At 33.1% G+C, this 16,556-nt stretch overlaps 1 protein-coding gene across 2 annotated transcripts; it reads right to left on the reverse strand.

Annotated features, from left to right (window-relative positions):
- Positions 1-13,829: 13,829 nt before the first annotated feature.
- On the reverse strand, positions 13,830-15,912 carry LOC120075933 (uncharacterized). Of its 2 annotated transcripts, none has more exons than XM_090312999.1 (4): positions 15,266-15,912; positions 14,796-15,121; positions 14,542-14,606; positions 13,830-14,007 (listed from the first exon to the last, which is right to left on the reverse strand). In XM_090312999.1, the coding sequence occupies exons 1-2, from the start codon at positions 15,735-15,737 to the stop codon at positions 15,042-15,044; spliced, it is 552 nt and encodes a 183-aa protein (XP_090169125.1). In that variant the 5' UTR covers positions 15,738-15,912; the 3' UTR covers positions 13,830-14,007; positions 14,542-14,606; positions 14,796-15,041. The 2 variants fall into 2 exon arrangements, with proteins under 2 accessions (XP_090169125.1, XP_090169124.1); XM_090312998.1 differs by lacking the exon at positions 13,830-14,007 and adding an exon at positions 14,098-14,407.
- Positions 15,913-16,556: the final 644 nt, after the last annotated feature.

Below are 16,556 nucleotides of genomic sequence, written 5' to 3' on the forward strand. Positions count from 1 at the left end.
AATTTTATTAAAATAATATATATATTATATCAAATACAACATATCACTTATAGTTTTATATTGTATCAAATACAATATAACCTATAGTTTTATTATCTCTCAACAATGCATGATATTTAATATAAATCATATTATATTAAAATTAATTATATGAATCTCATACACATAATTAGTATTTGAATCATATTCAAATTTCTCTCAAAATACTTTATATTATAATGTATCAAATATATTATATTAATTATATCATATATAATTAATTTTCCTCAATTAATTTGAGCAATTCAAATTAATCCAAAATTAATTCTCAATTAAATCCCTGTTGAGCTAAAGAGGGGACCTTATGGACCTGCAGATTAAAACTCTAATGGTGCTTGGATAATTAACTAAACTCTTTAATTAAATTACCCAATTTCCATTAACTATCAATCACTCCATTAAAGATCGATAGCTACACTCTTTGCATTACAGATATATTTTTGTGTTCATTGGATATAACCAATCAACAGTGCCATGAGCCTTCACAAATTGCTCATAAGTACAGCTAGATCAAAATTATCATTTTGCCCCTGTAGTTACATCTAACTCCTTAAGTACCACTAATTCCTCTAATGAACAATAAGTCATAGTCCAACTATGACCAAGTCCCTCTCAGGCCAAGAGAGGGTGTGGCCACATTGGTCAAGCCTCGAAATCAGCCCTTAAAGGAGCAATTTATCTACTTAACCTCGACATCAAGGAATGAGTGAATTTCGTCTTGTGTAGTTGTGTTTCCAACTCTCCAATCAGACGAATCCCCAAAATGGTAGGCTTATTGAGTTGGCAATCTGGCCACTCTCACCCATACAAATCAAAGGAACTCAACTACACAAGACGAAGTTCACAACTCATTCAGGATTCAGGTCATGTCACCTATGGTCATTCTGGTGAAATGTAAGTCTTTACTATTAACAGTGTTATATAATAAGACTAATCATTTTGTGGTCTGGTCTTATACAAACTCTTTGTATAGGATACCCTTGCTCACATGCCTCCACATTAATTATCAGGATCATATCATTTGTAGCATTTTACAACATTTGTAACATCTACAAAGCGGGTTGTATCCGTAGTGTCACCAAGATAAGATACCCAACCTTATCTATCTACTACAGACCATTTAGGTTATTATTTAAACAAGATCCACCTGTATGACTCTACATACTTGTTTAAATTACATAAAATAACCTAGGATCTTAGTAGATTGAGTGTATGCTCATAAAAGGACAATTATTTTATTAATAACAATTTGTTTATACAATGTTTACAAACTACGAGAATATAAGAGATTTAGGACATCAATTCCAACAAATGGATGTTAAATAATTTAATTAAAGGAGTTTAAGTAATTATTCAGGTACTATGGGAGCTTCAATTTACAGATTGATAAGGTCCCCTCTGTAGCTCAACAAGGATCATTGAGAATCATTTTTTGATTAATTTGAATTGTTCGTATTAAATGAAGGAATTAATTATATGTGATATAATTAATTTAATTTAATTACATATGATATAATTAATATAATGTATTTGTTACAATTAATATAATGTATTTGTTACATTATAACATAAAGTATATTTGAAAGGAAATAAATATTTGAATATGATTCAAATATTAATTATATGGATGAGAATCATATAATTAAATTTAGTATAAATGTGATTTATATTAAATACTATGCACGTATGAGAGAAATAAAAAACTATAGGTTATATTGTATTTGATACAATATAAAAACTATAGATTATGTGTTATAGATGATATAACATATGGTTTAATATATATATTATATGATGAATTAGTTATCATATAAACATATATTAAAATTTATTGTATTTGTTAAAAAATTAATTAAATTTTGAATTTAATTTTGGGAGGAGATATAACTCTCTCCCCTCTTTGCTCTCGTTTGAGACATGTGTTGGTGGGAAGTTTTTAGAGGAATCATCTTTTATTGTCTTCTTCTTCATAGAGAAGTAAGGTGATGCTTCTGCTTTTTCCTCTAAGAAAATTCTCTCTCATTTTCTCAATCCCTCTTCCAAAAATCTCAGAGCCCACATAATCCTGAGGATTCTCCACCTAAAAGAGAATACAGAAGGCTTTGCTTATTGGTGTCCTCGTTGGGTGTTCATGATCTAGTTGTTCGTGATAGGGTAAGATCTTTAAAACCCTGATTTCTTTTTTCCCCTCTATTGCATACTGTAAATTTTTGTATTTTGCATAATCTTGTTCTGTAAATTTTGTTCTGTGTAAAATTAAAGAAAAAAAATGAGACCAATCCCCAATCCCCGCTTCCGTAATGGAACTTCACAATTCATTCAATTGGTATCAAAGGGTGGTTTTTTGTCCCAAATTTTAATTTTTCCAGAATGTTTTTACAGATTTATGGTGGGTTGCATTTTGTAAAATTTGTTCATGTGATGAATATATGGAATGATTTTTTTGTTTACAATTTTTCGATGTTTTCGGGATTGAATTATAGTTTTACAGTTTTATTTTACAAATTTGATTTGTAAATGCCCCTTTTTTAAGGCATAAATTGTTATAGAGTCGGTAATTTGTAAGTCTTGTGTCGTTCGTGATCATTTCAATGAATTTTTGGAGAAAACGAGGCCTAAATTGGAGAAGGATCGACAAAATTCGCAATTGCACAGTGGCTAATGTATAGTAGCGTGCAACATTGTGTTCTAGCATTGTAATGTTGCGAACGGCGGATGAAATTTTTTTTCGTAGCATTGCAATCACAATATTTCAATGATCTGAGATGGAAATTTTTTTCGGTTAGACTGCATCTGGTTCACGTCCAATTTGCTTGGTTCGAACGGTTTGAGGGTGGTTCGGGTGCCACGGTCGTACTTCTCCAACCGTACGGCATCATGATTCCTACACAATCATGATTAGCCTTAAGGGAAATTCAAGTCCCGATTCACTTTTTGCTCGACTCTCTGAAGCTTCGTCAAACCTTGGGTAAGGTTCTTTCATCCTCGTCGTATCTCTTTTTATCATCTTGCTTCCCAACAACACATCCCCAATACTCTTACATTGCTTTGGAACTTCATTGGGATGAGTTCGGACCCTTCATTGAGCCAGACTTATAACATTTTACCAGGGCTTACCGGGTGATTCAGACACTTATTGGGGCTTACTAAGACATAACAATGCTTATCGGGCTCTGCCTAACTACTTCAGTGCCTACCGGGCTTCTACCGGTCTAATGGTCGACTATTGGGCTTTATCAAGCTATACTATGCTTATTAGAATAACTCAAGCAAGTATCGGGCCAACCAGGAACTATCGAGTCCTACTGATGCTTCAGGATACCATCCCGAATTTCAGGATGTCATCAGTTTTCTTTCTCCTACTCAAGCACATTTATTAAGAACCATCATCAACCAACTCATGAGCAACAATCCAACTCAGGTCTTCCTGGGCATCTATCCATTTGGACATAATCGAGACTTAAACCCTTCTGAGTCCTCGTCGAATCAAAACTGTTGGGATTGGTGCTCTAATTCTCCCGTAGTCTCGTAGTTTGTAAACAATTTGTACACATCATTATAAATAAAATAAGAGTTATTTTATTTGCATTTACTCATATCCAATAAACTAAGATCCGTGGTTATTTCATGTAAACTTAAGCATGTATGTGAGACATACAAGTGTATCATGCCTTAAGTAATAACCTAAATGGTCTGTAGTATAAGGATAAAGGAGGGATACCTTATCCTAGCGACACTACGGATACGCCCCGCTTTGTAGAAGTTTACAAGTGTTGTAAACTATTACAGATGGTTTAATCTTGACCATTCATGTGGAAACATGCGAGTAGGGGTGTTCTATACAAAGAGTTTGTATAAGACCAGATCACGAGATTATTAGTCTCTTTATATAACACCGTCGATAATTGAGACTTACATCTCACTAAAATGACCATAGGTGACATGATCTTAATCGAGTGTTTTGGGAACTCTTGCCTATGAGGGCAGTCCTTTTATTAGTATGGGTGAGAGTGGCCAAATTGCCAACTCAATAAGCCTACCTTTTTGGGGATTTTTCTGATTGGAGAGTTGGAAACTCAGTTACACAAGATGGAATTCACTCCTTCTCTGAAGTAGGATCAAGTAGATAAATCACTCCCTTAAGAACTGATTCCGGGTCTTGAATATAGTGGTCACACCCTCTCTTTGGAAGAGAGGACTCAATCATAGTAGGACTATGACTTATTATTCATTAGAGAAATCAGTGGTACTTAAGGAGTTAGATGTAACTACAGAGGCAAAATGGTAAATTGACCCAGTTGTACTTACGAGCGATTTGTGAAGGGTTATTGCACTGTTGATTGGTTGATATGGACACAGAAATATATCTGTAGTGAGAAGAGTGCAGACATCGATCTTTAGTGAAGTGCCCGACAATTAACGGATGGTGGATCTCGTGACTAAAAAGGTTAGTCAGTTATTCACGTACCGTTGGAGCTTCAAGCTACAGGTCCAAAAGATCCCCTTGGTAGCTCAATGGGTTCAAGTTGAGAATCAGATTTTAGGTTGATTTAAAGTGTTCAAATTAACATGAGGAAATTCAATTATATATGATATAATTGGTGTGATGTATGAGATACATTATTTGAAGCAATTAATATAAATATGATCTGCATTAAGTACCATAAAATAGAAAAATAACTATGGTTTATATGTTTTATGTGATGAAATATTAAAACCGTTGGTGTTGATGCCCTAAACTCTCGTAGGGTCCTGTAGTTTGTAAACACCTGTATGAACAAACACTTGTGATGTACTAATATGAGATATTTTCTTCATTGTTATCTATGAAATATGAGATATTTTATTTGCATTTACCACAAACCAATAAACTAAGATCCTTGGTTGTCATTATAACTTAAGCATGTATGTGGAGACATACAAGTAGATCATGCCTTAATTGATAACCTAAATGGTCTGTAGTATATGGATATAGGGGGGAAACCTTATCCTGGTGACACTACGGATACAAACTGCTTTGTAGATAGTTATAAGTTCGTGATGTGCTACAGATGGTATGATCCTGATCATTCATGTGGAGACATGCGAGCGGAGGTGTCCTATACAAAGGAGTTTATATAAGATCAGACCACGAAGTGTTTAATCTCGTTATATAACATCGTTCATGACAGAGACTTTCATTTCACTAGGATGACCATAGGTAACATGACCTTAATCCTGAGTGAGTTGGGAACTCCTGCCTATGAGGGTGGTCTTTTGATTTGCATGGGTGCGAATGGCCAAATTGTCGAATTAAACCTACCACTTTGGGGATTCGTCTGATTGGGGAGCTAGGAACTTAGCTACACAAGATGGAATTCACTCCTTCCCCGAAGCAAGGGTAAGTAGATAGATTGCTCCCTTAAGGGTTGATTTCAGGACTTGAACGATACGGCGCCGCACACCTTCTCATGGCCCGAGAGATATCCACTCATAGTAGAACTATGATGTATTGTTCATTAGAGGGATCAATAGTACTTAAGGAGTTAGATGTAACTATAGGGTAAAATGGTAAATTGGCCTAACTGTACTTACGAGCGATATGTGAAGGGTTATCGTACGGTTTACTGGTTATATCCGATGGACACAAAAATATATATGTAGTGAGAAGAGTGCAGTTGTCGGTCTTTAGTGGAATGCCCGACAGCTAACGGATGGTGGATCTCGTGATTAAAGAGTTTAGTCAGCTATTCACGTATCGTTGGAGCTTCAAGCTACATGTCCATAAGGTCCCCTTGGTAGCTCAATGGATTCAAGTTGAGAATCAATTTTTGGGTCAGTTTGAAGTATTCAAATTGACAAGAGGGAGTTGGATTATATATGATATGATTAAACTGGTTCAATTATATGTGATATAATTGATATGATGTATGAGATATATTAATTGGAGGATTTTGATATAAATATGATTTATATTGAATAAAGGAGAAAGGAACTATGGTTTAAATGTTACATATGATGGAATATTAAAACTATAGGTTATAAATATAATATGATAAGTTAGTTATTATATTTATTTTTAATTAAAACAATTATATGATAATTGTTGGCGGTTTATCCTTTAACTGTGTGTTAAAATGGAAGGTTATGTTCAGTTTTCATAACTGAAGGATAAAATGAAAAATGTTTTCATTTTGAAATGAATCGCTTCATTAAGAGCATTACCAATCGTTTAGCTTATTAGAGACTACACGACAGCCTTCTAAATGACAACCTAAATGATCGCGTAAGCGTCTTTCTCTAAATGATCGTGTGCCTAGCGAGTTTCTTTAAACGATCGTGTAAACAATCAAGCCTATTTTACTAAACGATCTTGTACCTCCGAGTTTTACTAAACGATCAAGCACACAACGTTTATACGATAGACAGTTCATTTTCCCACTTTCTTGGTCGTTTGGTTCGATCGTTTACTTGCCTCCAACCCTCTACCAAATCCAACAGAGCTCACACCTTTTGGATTCTCACTCCGAGAATACCAAGGTTACTGAGTGCTGGTATCTAAAAGGTTGCTTGTTCGTAGAGAAGTTTGTTCGTGACCACTAGATGATTGGGTAGGCGATCTGGGCAAGAGCGAGAAATTGTTGTCCAAGTTCTTCACGAGAGTGAGAGGTCAATAGAAGAAAAGTTCTTCAAATGTATGTCTCTCGTTCCTTTTGTTTTTAATTATGAAAGCATACTGTAATTTGTTAGAAGATGTATAACTGTTCTGTTTGTTTTTTAATGCCTTTAATTCTGTCACAATCGATCATGGGTTCTCTTTGATAAGAGTTCCTTAAAAAACTATAGGTTATAAATATAATATGATAAGTTAGTTATTATTTTTATTTATAATATATTAATTATATGATAATTAATTCTTTTTCTCTATAACCAATTGAGTGGGAGGTTATTAGAAGTTTTATGGTAACCGTGAGATAAAAGAAAAACTATTTTCCTAAATTTAGTAATGTTCCATTTGGAAAATACTCATGGAAAAAGCTATCAAGTAAAAGAATTTTACTAAGCGATAGTGTTTAGAGACTACACGATCAGCTAAGCGGTCGCTTAGAGTTGACTATACAATAGTTACTCAGCTGATCATTGCTACACGATCAAGTAGCAAAGTTACAATAGGCTTTAGTTTACTAAACGATCGAGCACATCGTCTATGCGGTAGACCAGCTTCTTATCTCCCACTTGCTCAATCGTCTACTTAATCGTAGACCTCCAGTCTCTTCCTCAAGCCAAGATCATACAGAGCCCACAACTTCTGGATTCTTACATCGAGAATACCAAGGTAACACTTGTGGTGGTGTTCAACTCTGTTTGTGGATCGAGTGGGACTTGATTGGGTTTGAGGAGCTTTCATCCATTCGTGTTCATGGAGGCTGTGTTCATGTTCATTGGTGTTTTTGTTCGTTACGTTCGAGAGTTGCTGTGGATGCATTGAACTTCGTTTGAGGGATTCTTGAAGAATGGTTCTTCAAAAGTACGCATACTCTATCCCTTGAATCTCTTGAAGCATGTTGTAATTTCTATTTATGCATAACCTGTTAGTTTTCATTTTAGACTGTAATGGTTTGTGTTCAATCGGAATGGAATTTGGAACGATCTCTTCCGTTGCTTATGGAAATCCTCGTTTTTGATTTCCTTTCGGCATATTGGGTGCTACGTTGAACCTTTGGCCCATGGGAAGGGGCACAATGCTGGCACACCTGTGTCGTCCAACACTATCCATGAAATCTCATTCTCGATGGAAGACGCCTAAAACACTTGTCTTGTAACGCTCGCCCATGCCAAGAAACACGCATGTGCCATGGGGTAGCTCACTTAGGCCACAGGGCCTAGGGATGGTGAAGAGTTGACACCATGCCTCCCCCTATAGTGCATTCTGAACATTTTTCTCTTTACCACCCATGCATATAAAATGTGGAGAATGGTCACTCACCAACGTAGAGCGCCCGTTTGAACTCTGATTGACATGAAATTTGACGTGCTTGCATATCTTATCAATATGCATATAACTCTAGAGTCGTTCATCCAAACTCGTGATGAAACCCCACTTTTCGAGGTCACAGCTTGGGGTCCCATCTGGCCCCCACTGAGCTTGTCACTAACACCACTGATGACATGGTTATTTGTCTTTCCACTTAATGTTCAACATGATATGCTTGCTCACTTATATTGGTGTGTTGGATGATACACCATCCTCCTCGATTGCATCACGATACTTCTCTTGGTCCTCCTTCTTTGTTGGATGTGTCGGCACTCACGTGTCGCCATTACACTTGTCTACACAAGTGGATTCATAATCTATTATCTCAAAGTTAGATTGTGACACTTTCCCACACTTAACCGCCGTCCCGATGAAACACTTAGGGGTGCAATCCACTTTCATTCTCGTGGGATTGCAACACTGGGCAATCTGGTTCGAGCGGTTCAAGGCTCAATTCACTTGTTTTAAACCGGTTGGCTATTAATTATGTAATAGTTGGTTGTTTTTAATTAATTAAATTAATATAAGTGTTATATTAATTGTTTAAAAGTCCAATCTCGATCCAATAATTGTTGTTTAAATTATACATATGATGTATGGTTTAATTTATATAATTATATGTCATAATGTATGCCATATAGTAAATCCCACCATAGGCTATACATTATTCATGCATCATTTATATTATAAATGTTGTAATATATAGTTCCATGATTTATTTTATAGCATGCTCATGCATCATATATAAGTGTTAAATATATGTTTGGATGCATTAATAACATAGTCATTCATCATTTATATTATAAGTGTTATAATATATAGTTGGATGTATGTATGAATGTATGTTATTGATTATTTCATTACTTTATTATATAAGTGTTATGTATGTTGAGTAACGAAATGGAATTGCATGAAACATGACATTACTTTAGATTATTTTATAATTATTATAATTTACCTAAGTATGCTTCCACATGCAATGATTAGTTTTAGTTTATTTATTTCTTTTTATAAATGTTATAATTAAATGAAATAAGAAATTAAAATCATCAATTTAGAATTGCATGCAAAACTTAGGTTAAAATCATTTTTCAAAATAGTTTTAAAATATTATCGACATAAACCTAAGATCACATTTCTAATGAGATTAGAAATAAGTTTAATCTTTTAATCAATTTAAAATTGGTTTTAATTAAAAGATTAAATTTGTAGCAAATGTATCTATAGGGGACCTTCTATTTAAGGCTAGTTCTGTCTAGACTGAAGTATTTAAACTGACGGAAACGGAACACCCCTACCTGAGAACTGATCTGGAAAGGTAAATTAGATAGATTTGCTACAAGCATGCAATCATTGATCAAAGTTTATTAAAGTGTTTAATTAGCATTAATCAAAGTTGTTTAACTATCTAAAATACGTGTTCCTTTTGGGCAAATTTAAACAATCACTTAGTAAAAATAATTAGCCGTATTTTTCTAAGTTAAATTAACCCTAGATAAAACACTTAGTGGGAGGAAAATGGGGTATATGATGCTTCATTTTTCCTTTTTCATGTTTCTCCCTATAAGTTCACACCGTGAGATTTATACTCGACCTCGAGGCACCTTTGTTTGTCTCCCCTAGGGTAGTGTTTGTATAGGCCAATACCAAGGTGAATGAAGGGAGTGTTTATAGTAAGTGGGAGAGAGACGTGTGTCAATACATCCCTCGGTATCTCTCATTAGGTTGTAGTAAATTTTCATGCTTAGCCTCGAGGCACATTTACTGGTGTCCCCCTACGAATGGCATTTGCATGATTTTTTACTCAAACTCCAGAACTGGATTTGATTGCTTTTTTTTTTGTCCCAATCAGTTTTTCCCTACAATTGGCTCATTGGGGCAAAACTCTAGAATCTAAAATGGGAAGTTACACTTATAAGAAAATGTTGAGCCAGTTAACAGTTTATGGACCGAACAATGGTGATTGATATTTACAGTAACAAGGAGTTATTCTATATATTGGTTAAGATGGTCTCATTTCAGTGAAGGGGTATTTAATCACCCTACGATCACTTTTACCCTGCCTCACTGAAACATCATTGCAAAAGTCACATGGGGTGTATAGGACTTTGGTTACAGAATAGTTACATTTTATTAGAAAATGTATATGTTGTTCCTGAATTAAAAATGAACTTAATTTCTGTAAAGTGTTTACTGTGGCAAAAATATTATGTTTCATTTAATGTAAATAAAGTGTTTATTTACAAAAATGGTATCAATATTTGTTCTACTAAGTTGGAAGATAATCTTTATGTGCTAAGACCATTTGCAACTAAAGCCCTCCTGAATACTAAACTATTTAAAACAAATTTCTCCAAAGGAAAATCCCAACGCATGAAGGTGGTATTGGAGTTGGTCGCTTGTGTTTGTTATCAGAGCCCAAAGTTAGTCGTTAGAGTTGGTTGCGTGAAGATGGTCGTCGAAGTTGATCGTTGAAGGTAATTTTTGCCAGAGTTTGTAGTCGGAGCCTTGGTCATCGAGGTTGGTCGCATGAAGGTGGTTGTCGGAAGTGATTGTCGGAGTGTAGAGGTTGTTCTTGGAGTATGGCAGCGTCGCCAACGGTGGCTGATGGTATGGAGGCATTGAAAACATTGTAAGAATATAGAGAGTTGAGGTAAGTTGGGTAAGTTGATAAAATATATCAGCTCAACTCTACCAACATTTAAAGTTAATGGGCCAAACATTGAGTTAGTATATTTTTACCAACTCAACTCAAATCATGTTGGTGAGCCATTTTGAAAGTTACAATCAAATAGAAATTTGACAAAAAAAAAAAAAAAATTGAGGGAACTTTTTTTTTCCTCCTCTAAATTTTCACTATCATTTATATCCTCTAATTGAAGTTTATTGGACATTGATACATGTTTGAGAAATAACACAAATCCAAAACGACACGCCATTTGCAATTTTGATTGCATTCTAGAAAGAAACATGCGAGTCCAACAATCATCATTTGTTGCACTCCTAAGTCATGTTTTTCACTATTTGCAAAGGCTCTCCCTCCTTTAAAATCAATAATAAATAAACTACTAATTTCATGTTTAATTTTAATTTATGGATTTTTAAATGTTGAATATTAGTTTATACTTTCGATAGTATAAATCTTAAATTTGATTCATATTACTAGTTTAAATTATTTTTTTAATTGTTTAATAATGTTTTCACTTTAAATTTTGAAAATTATACCCATATTGTATTTTCTTGCATTAAAAGTATGTGAATTAAAATTAGACATTTAAAACTACAATGACAACATGCAACTATTTGACAAATTAACAAATGTCGCCTCAAATGGGTGTCTAGAAAGGCGTCGGACAACAACAATAGAAGTATAGGAGGATAACAATAATATATATAATTGTAGATAAGGGGATCCAAACCACAAATCTCATGGTTGCTAGCCCACTCGTACATAATAGAATTGTATTCGTTTCGTAATTTGAAACTAAACTTAAAACATAAGATTAATAAAAATTCGTGACAAATAAAGATGATTAAGTATAAAATTAGAATATAAAATTTTATTCCTTTGTTTGTCCTTTCTCATACAAGATAAGATAATTTGACTAGATGTTAATAGAAATGATTTCACCATTGTTTTAAGATTCTTTTGAGTGGAAGCAATTTGTTTCAATTTGATGTGAATAATAATATTAGATGGAGCAATCCAAATAAGACCATGGTTTAGGCAAGTTGCCTTCATCCAAAGATTTCTTCTTGGTGGTCATCTTTAAAGAAGAATTATCCAAAGAATTATTCTCTTATACCTTCCACAAAACATCACTTCATACCAAAACAACTTCAAACACAATTATCTTTTGTATGGAAAAGATATATATATATTTGTAAATAATAAGAACAATTTTTTGCCATCCCAAAAGCACTATATAAAGGGACTTGCTTTTGAAAGCTATTTTGTATTTATGAAAAAATATACAATGTAAACACTTGGTTAACAATTTAATATAAGGTCATTCTCATTGCTTTTCTTTTTTTCTTTTTTCTTTTTTATGTTTTGGAATATTGTTATTTTATTGATAAAGCGAAAATATAGACCAAGTGCAAAGAATGACCTTAATTAGAGCATAGCATACTACTAATAGCCTGTTTGTTTCATAGAATATTTGATGAATTTTTGTATGAAAAATTAGTGTATGTGTTTATTTTATGTAATTTAGTTTTTAAAATGTTGGGTATTGATTATTTTTGGTTAAAAATATCTCTGTGAAGATTTTTTTTTTTTTGGGATGCTGCATGAGAGAGGAAAAGAATGACTGCATCACCAAAAAAAAAAAAAAAAATTACTGCTTCTCTTTCTAAATCAATAACATCATTATTTCATATTTTAAATAATTAATATATTATTATTAAATTAATTTATTATATTTTTAGTAAAAATATATACTTTTAAATTAATTATAATATTAAATAATTATTTATATTCTTTTAAGTTTTAGTTAATCATTTAACATTTAATTCTCATATATTAATTATATTTACATATTTAAAGGAAACATTTAACTCCCCGATATTAATTATACTATAGATCCTTACATGCATTTATTATTCTAGATATTTAATATCTATATCTATAAAACAATATTTGCGATCCAAACAACCCCTAAATGAATAAATAGTATACCGAACAAGGAAATTACAAAAATGATTCAATTAAAATTTTAATCGACAATAAAAAATAACAATATGAAAGTCAAAGCGAGTAGACCAAATCGTTTCTAAAAATCAAACCGAACCGAACCAAAAACTCAATGAAACCGAAAAATTCGATTCGATCTGGTTTGAAGAAATTTTGAAACCGAATTAATTCGATTCAGTTCGATTTCACTTTTGAAAACCGAATGAAACCGAACCAAACCGTTTTTAACTAATATATATATATATATTTATATATTAAAAAAAAAAGTAAAACCAAATTTAAAACTGAATCGCTTTTTAATTAAAAAAGAATATAACATGAATTTTTTAAAAATGGTAAAACCGAACCTTCAGTTCGATTTGAACCAATAAATCGGTTCGATTCAGTTCGGTTTGACCACCGAACCGAACCGAATCGAACTGTTTCCACCCCTAAAAGAGAGCATAATAACCCAGATTTCTTTGATTCAAATCTCCACTCAAATTGAAATAAACACCTTTATTAGATATAATACTTGATGGTTATATAAAACGTTTAACAACAAATCATTTTGATATTGGAATTTACTCTAGTAAAAAGTACTTTTAAAATGTTTCACATAAGTACCCCAAGCACTTCTATGCACTTTTATGACACTAAAACAAGCGTAGTCAATTTAATTGACTAAACATCAACTAGAGTTTTATATCACAGAAAGATCATACGTTCTTTCAACAGCATCATAGGCATAAATAAATAACTAGTAAAATAACCAAAACATTGCAAAATTCCATTTCTAAAAGAACTATTTGGCAAAACAAGCTAAGACTAAGGGTCTATAACTTTCCAAGTACTTAGAAACTCTTTTTTCACTAAAATAATCATCACTACACTAAATAAATAAATAAAAGCTGTTAGAAGAGAATGTCTTACCCAAAAGACTTGCTCAAATGCCAAATGGGGCTGTGTTCTCTCCTTGTAACACATAGAACAACCCAAGGGCTTCCTAACTAAACAAAATGAAAAACCAAACATGTTTTCGAGTAATTACAAAATAGTTAAAATCATTTTAAAAATATGTATTAGTTTGACTTTGAATTATTGACCGTTTCAAAACGATTTTGATTCTAACCATTTCAAAGTTACTTTCAAATATGTCCGAACAAACGGAGGAAACAATCCTTCTCTAATCATGTCATTACAATCATATTCAGAATACAAAACCAGAGAAAGCATCTTCAAGTTCAAGATGAAACAGGCAGTTCTCTCCCATCTCTCCCTACAACAAAGGAAAATTGGGGATTGATCCAGCCATATAAGAACTGAACAGAGATTAAGTAAGAAACCAAACAAACAAGAGGAGCAAAAGTAAGTAAAAAGGGATTAAATTGATGGTTTTCTAGTAATGTCATTACAATTTACAATAAATGATCATTCACAATCCAGAACAAGAAAACAACTCCAAATTCAACATGAAAAAAGATAAAACCAATCATAGATTGGTACAAGGCAGTCAGTCAGTCAGTCAGTCAGAAAATGATCGATCACCCGATCGTTTTCCAGTCGTATCATTAAGAGAAACCAGAAAACATCCCCAAGTTCAAGAAGCAAAACCGAGATGAAGCAGGCAATTCTCCGAGCAAACCGGTATTCAAATTTCAACCAACTATATTTGTGGACTGAACAGAAACAGTTAGCACAATCTAGCATTTGTTAGCACTCAGGAATCACAAAAATATGAAAACATGACAAAGCAATGGAACATCAAAAGAACCATCAAAGCATTGTTCTTCAGTTAGGTAAGGTTAGTTACCTCAGCATGTGCAGAGGTGTGAAGCAAAAAGGCTGTTGGTGGAAGCTCTGATGGGGCTCTCACCACTGCATAAAAGCCACTAAACTAACTAAGATTGGAACTTGAAATGGAAAGCCACCAAATTAACAAAGCAGCAAACATATAATCAACCAAATTTTGAGAGAAATAATGCTTTCTCAATATGTTCCAATTATACAATTTTCTAAAGAATTGAATCAGACATAAGTTCATTGGATCATTGGCTGATCTCAAACCTGAGACATTCTTCTTCATCTTCTTCTTCTTTCTTCATCCATCATCAAAACCAGACCAACCATAGACAGTCTCAGGAAACCCATCTCTGGCTACAAATGGAAAATCTTATGGAGATGGGTTTTTCTTTTTGTTTTTTTGGTTAAAGGGATTGCCAAGCACGAGCTCAAGAAGAAGATTCATGTCATCTTCTCTAACAATCTTGAAAAATCTCCATTCACAACAGTCTATTGATTTTTCAGGCTCCTTCAGTTGCATAATCTAACAGTACAAGCCACAGCTTGCGCCCAGTATTTGAGCCTCGCCTTAACATCTTCTGGATGATCACCTGAACACACAACAATTTCAAACTGAATCATAATCAACCTAAACAAACAGTTCAAAAATTGAAGAAATATACACTAAGTTTCGTTCCAAACACTCCCAATTTTTCAAGCAAAACTGAGATGAAGAATTGAATCGAATGGCTCACCAGGACTAGAGATCTTCCAATTCGGAATGGGACTAGAAACAGAATCCACCGACTCAGGCGGAGAATTTTCCGGAACCTTCTGGTGTTCATCCATAAACTTTTGGCTCATCGAATAACAAAGCTCGAGCGCCGGCAAGGTGTTACAGAGCTCGGGAATCTCGTCATAGCAAAACGCAAACCCTAGATCCACACATCCTTTGAGCTCCTCAAGATCGTCATCCGTCAAGCTCTTTGTCCTCGTCAAATTATCCTCATCCGATGCCTCCACAAAACCCTCGAGCAATATCTGGTTCTTGTTCTTTTTCTTCTTCTTCTTCTTCGTGTTTTTCCAGTCCGTCAGAGAAACTGACTCGTCGTGATCGTCTTCAGAACTGAATTCAGATTGGAAATGGAGGATTTGAGCTTCTGGGTCCCCTTCAACGGCGGATTCAGGAGAAATCTGAGATTCGGATTCAGAAGAAAATGGATTCATTTTTTTTTCTTTGAAGTTTGAGATTCGGCGGTTTTCGCCAAACGCGTAGGGGAAATGAATGAAAGTTGGTTGCTTTATAAAGCTGAGCCCACCTGTTAAAACCAAGAGACAAAAACAAAGTCATATAATATACAATTCAAAAAAAAAAAAAAAACAAAAAACAAAAACAAAACAATAATAGTGAAATTTTCACGTAGGATAAATACCCAATTTTTTATAAAAATAGTAAAAAAAAAAAAAAAACAAGACTTTTATTCATCTCTATCCACGATAAGGTTATATAAGTTTCTATCACTACACTTCTATTCGTTTCTATTAACATTTATCAATGATAGATTTGTATCAGTTTCTATCATTATACTTTTATCAGCGTCTATTATTCATAATAATATCTATTACAATTATAATTAAATTTTGTTATTTGTGTAAATATTTTTCCTTTTTTTCTATTTTTTAAAATGTCTATAATAATAATAATAATGGAATTGTTTTAGGAGAATTTTCAAAAATAGAAAAATAAGGAAAATTATTTATACAAAATAACAAAATTTAATCTTCTTTGATAGAGGATGATACAAGTTTATCAGTACCTATCAGTAATAGAAGTCTATCATTGATAATATGTAATAAACGTTGATAGAGGTCTATTAAAGTCTATTATTGTTTTTCTTTTGCCATTTCTATAAACAGTTTAACATTTTTTCTATAGGTGAAATTTTTTCAATAACTTACCTAAACTAATTAATTTATGAACTCATTTTATATTAAAATTTTATATAATTATAATTTTGTAACATCACACAATATATAATATATTAC

This window comes from Benincasa hispida, chromosome 4 (assembly GCF_027475165.1).
Source record: "Benincasa hispida cultivar pf3 chromosome 4, pf3_genome.v1.1, whole genome shotgun sequence".
Classification (NCBI taxonomy): domain Eukaryota; kingdom Viridiplantae; phylum Streptophyta; class Magnoliopsida; order Cucurbitales; family Cucurbitaceae; genus Benincasa; species Benincasa hispida.

Bases quoted from the DNA above. Each gene is read 5' to 3' on its own strand.
- LOC120075933 (XM_090312999.1), bottom strand. From the start codon at position 15,737: ATGAATCCATTTTCTTCTGAATCCGAATCTCAGATTTCTCCTGAATCC. The intron at 15,122-15,265 runs GTGAGCCATTCG...TTGTGTGTTCAG, and splicing joins TTGGAAGATCTCTAGTCCTG to GTGATCATCCAGAAGATGTT.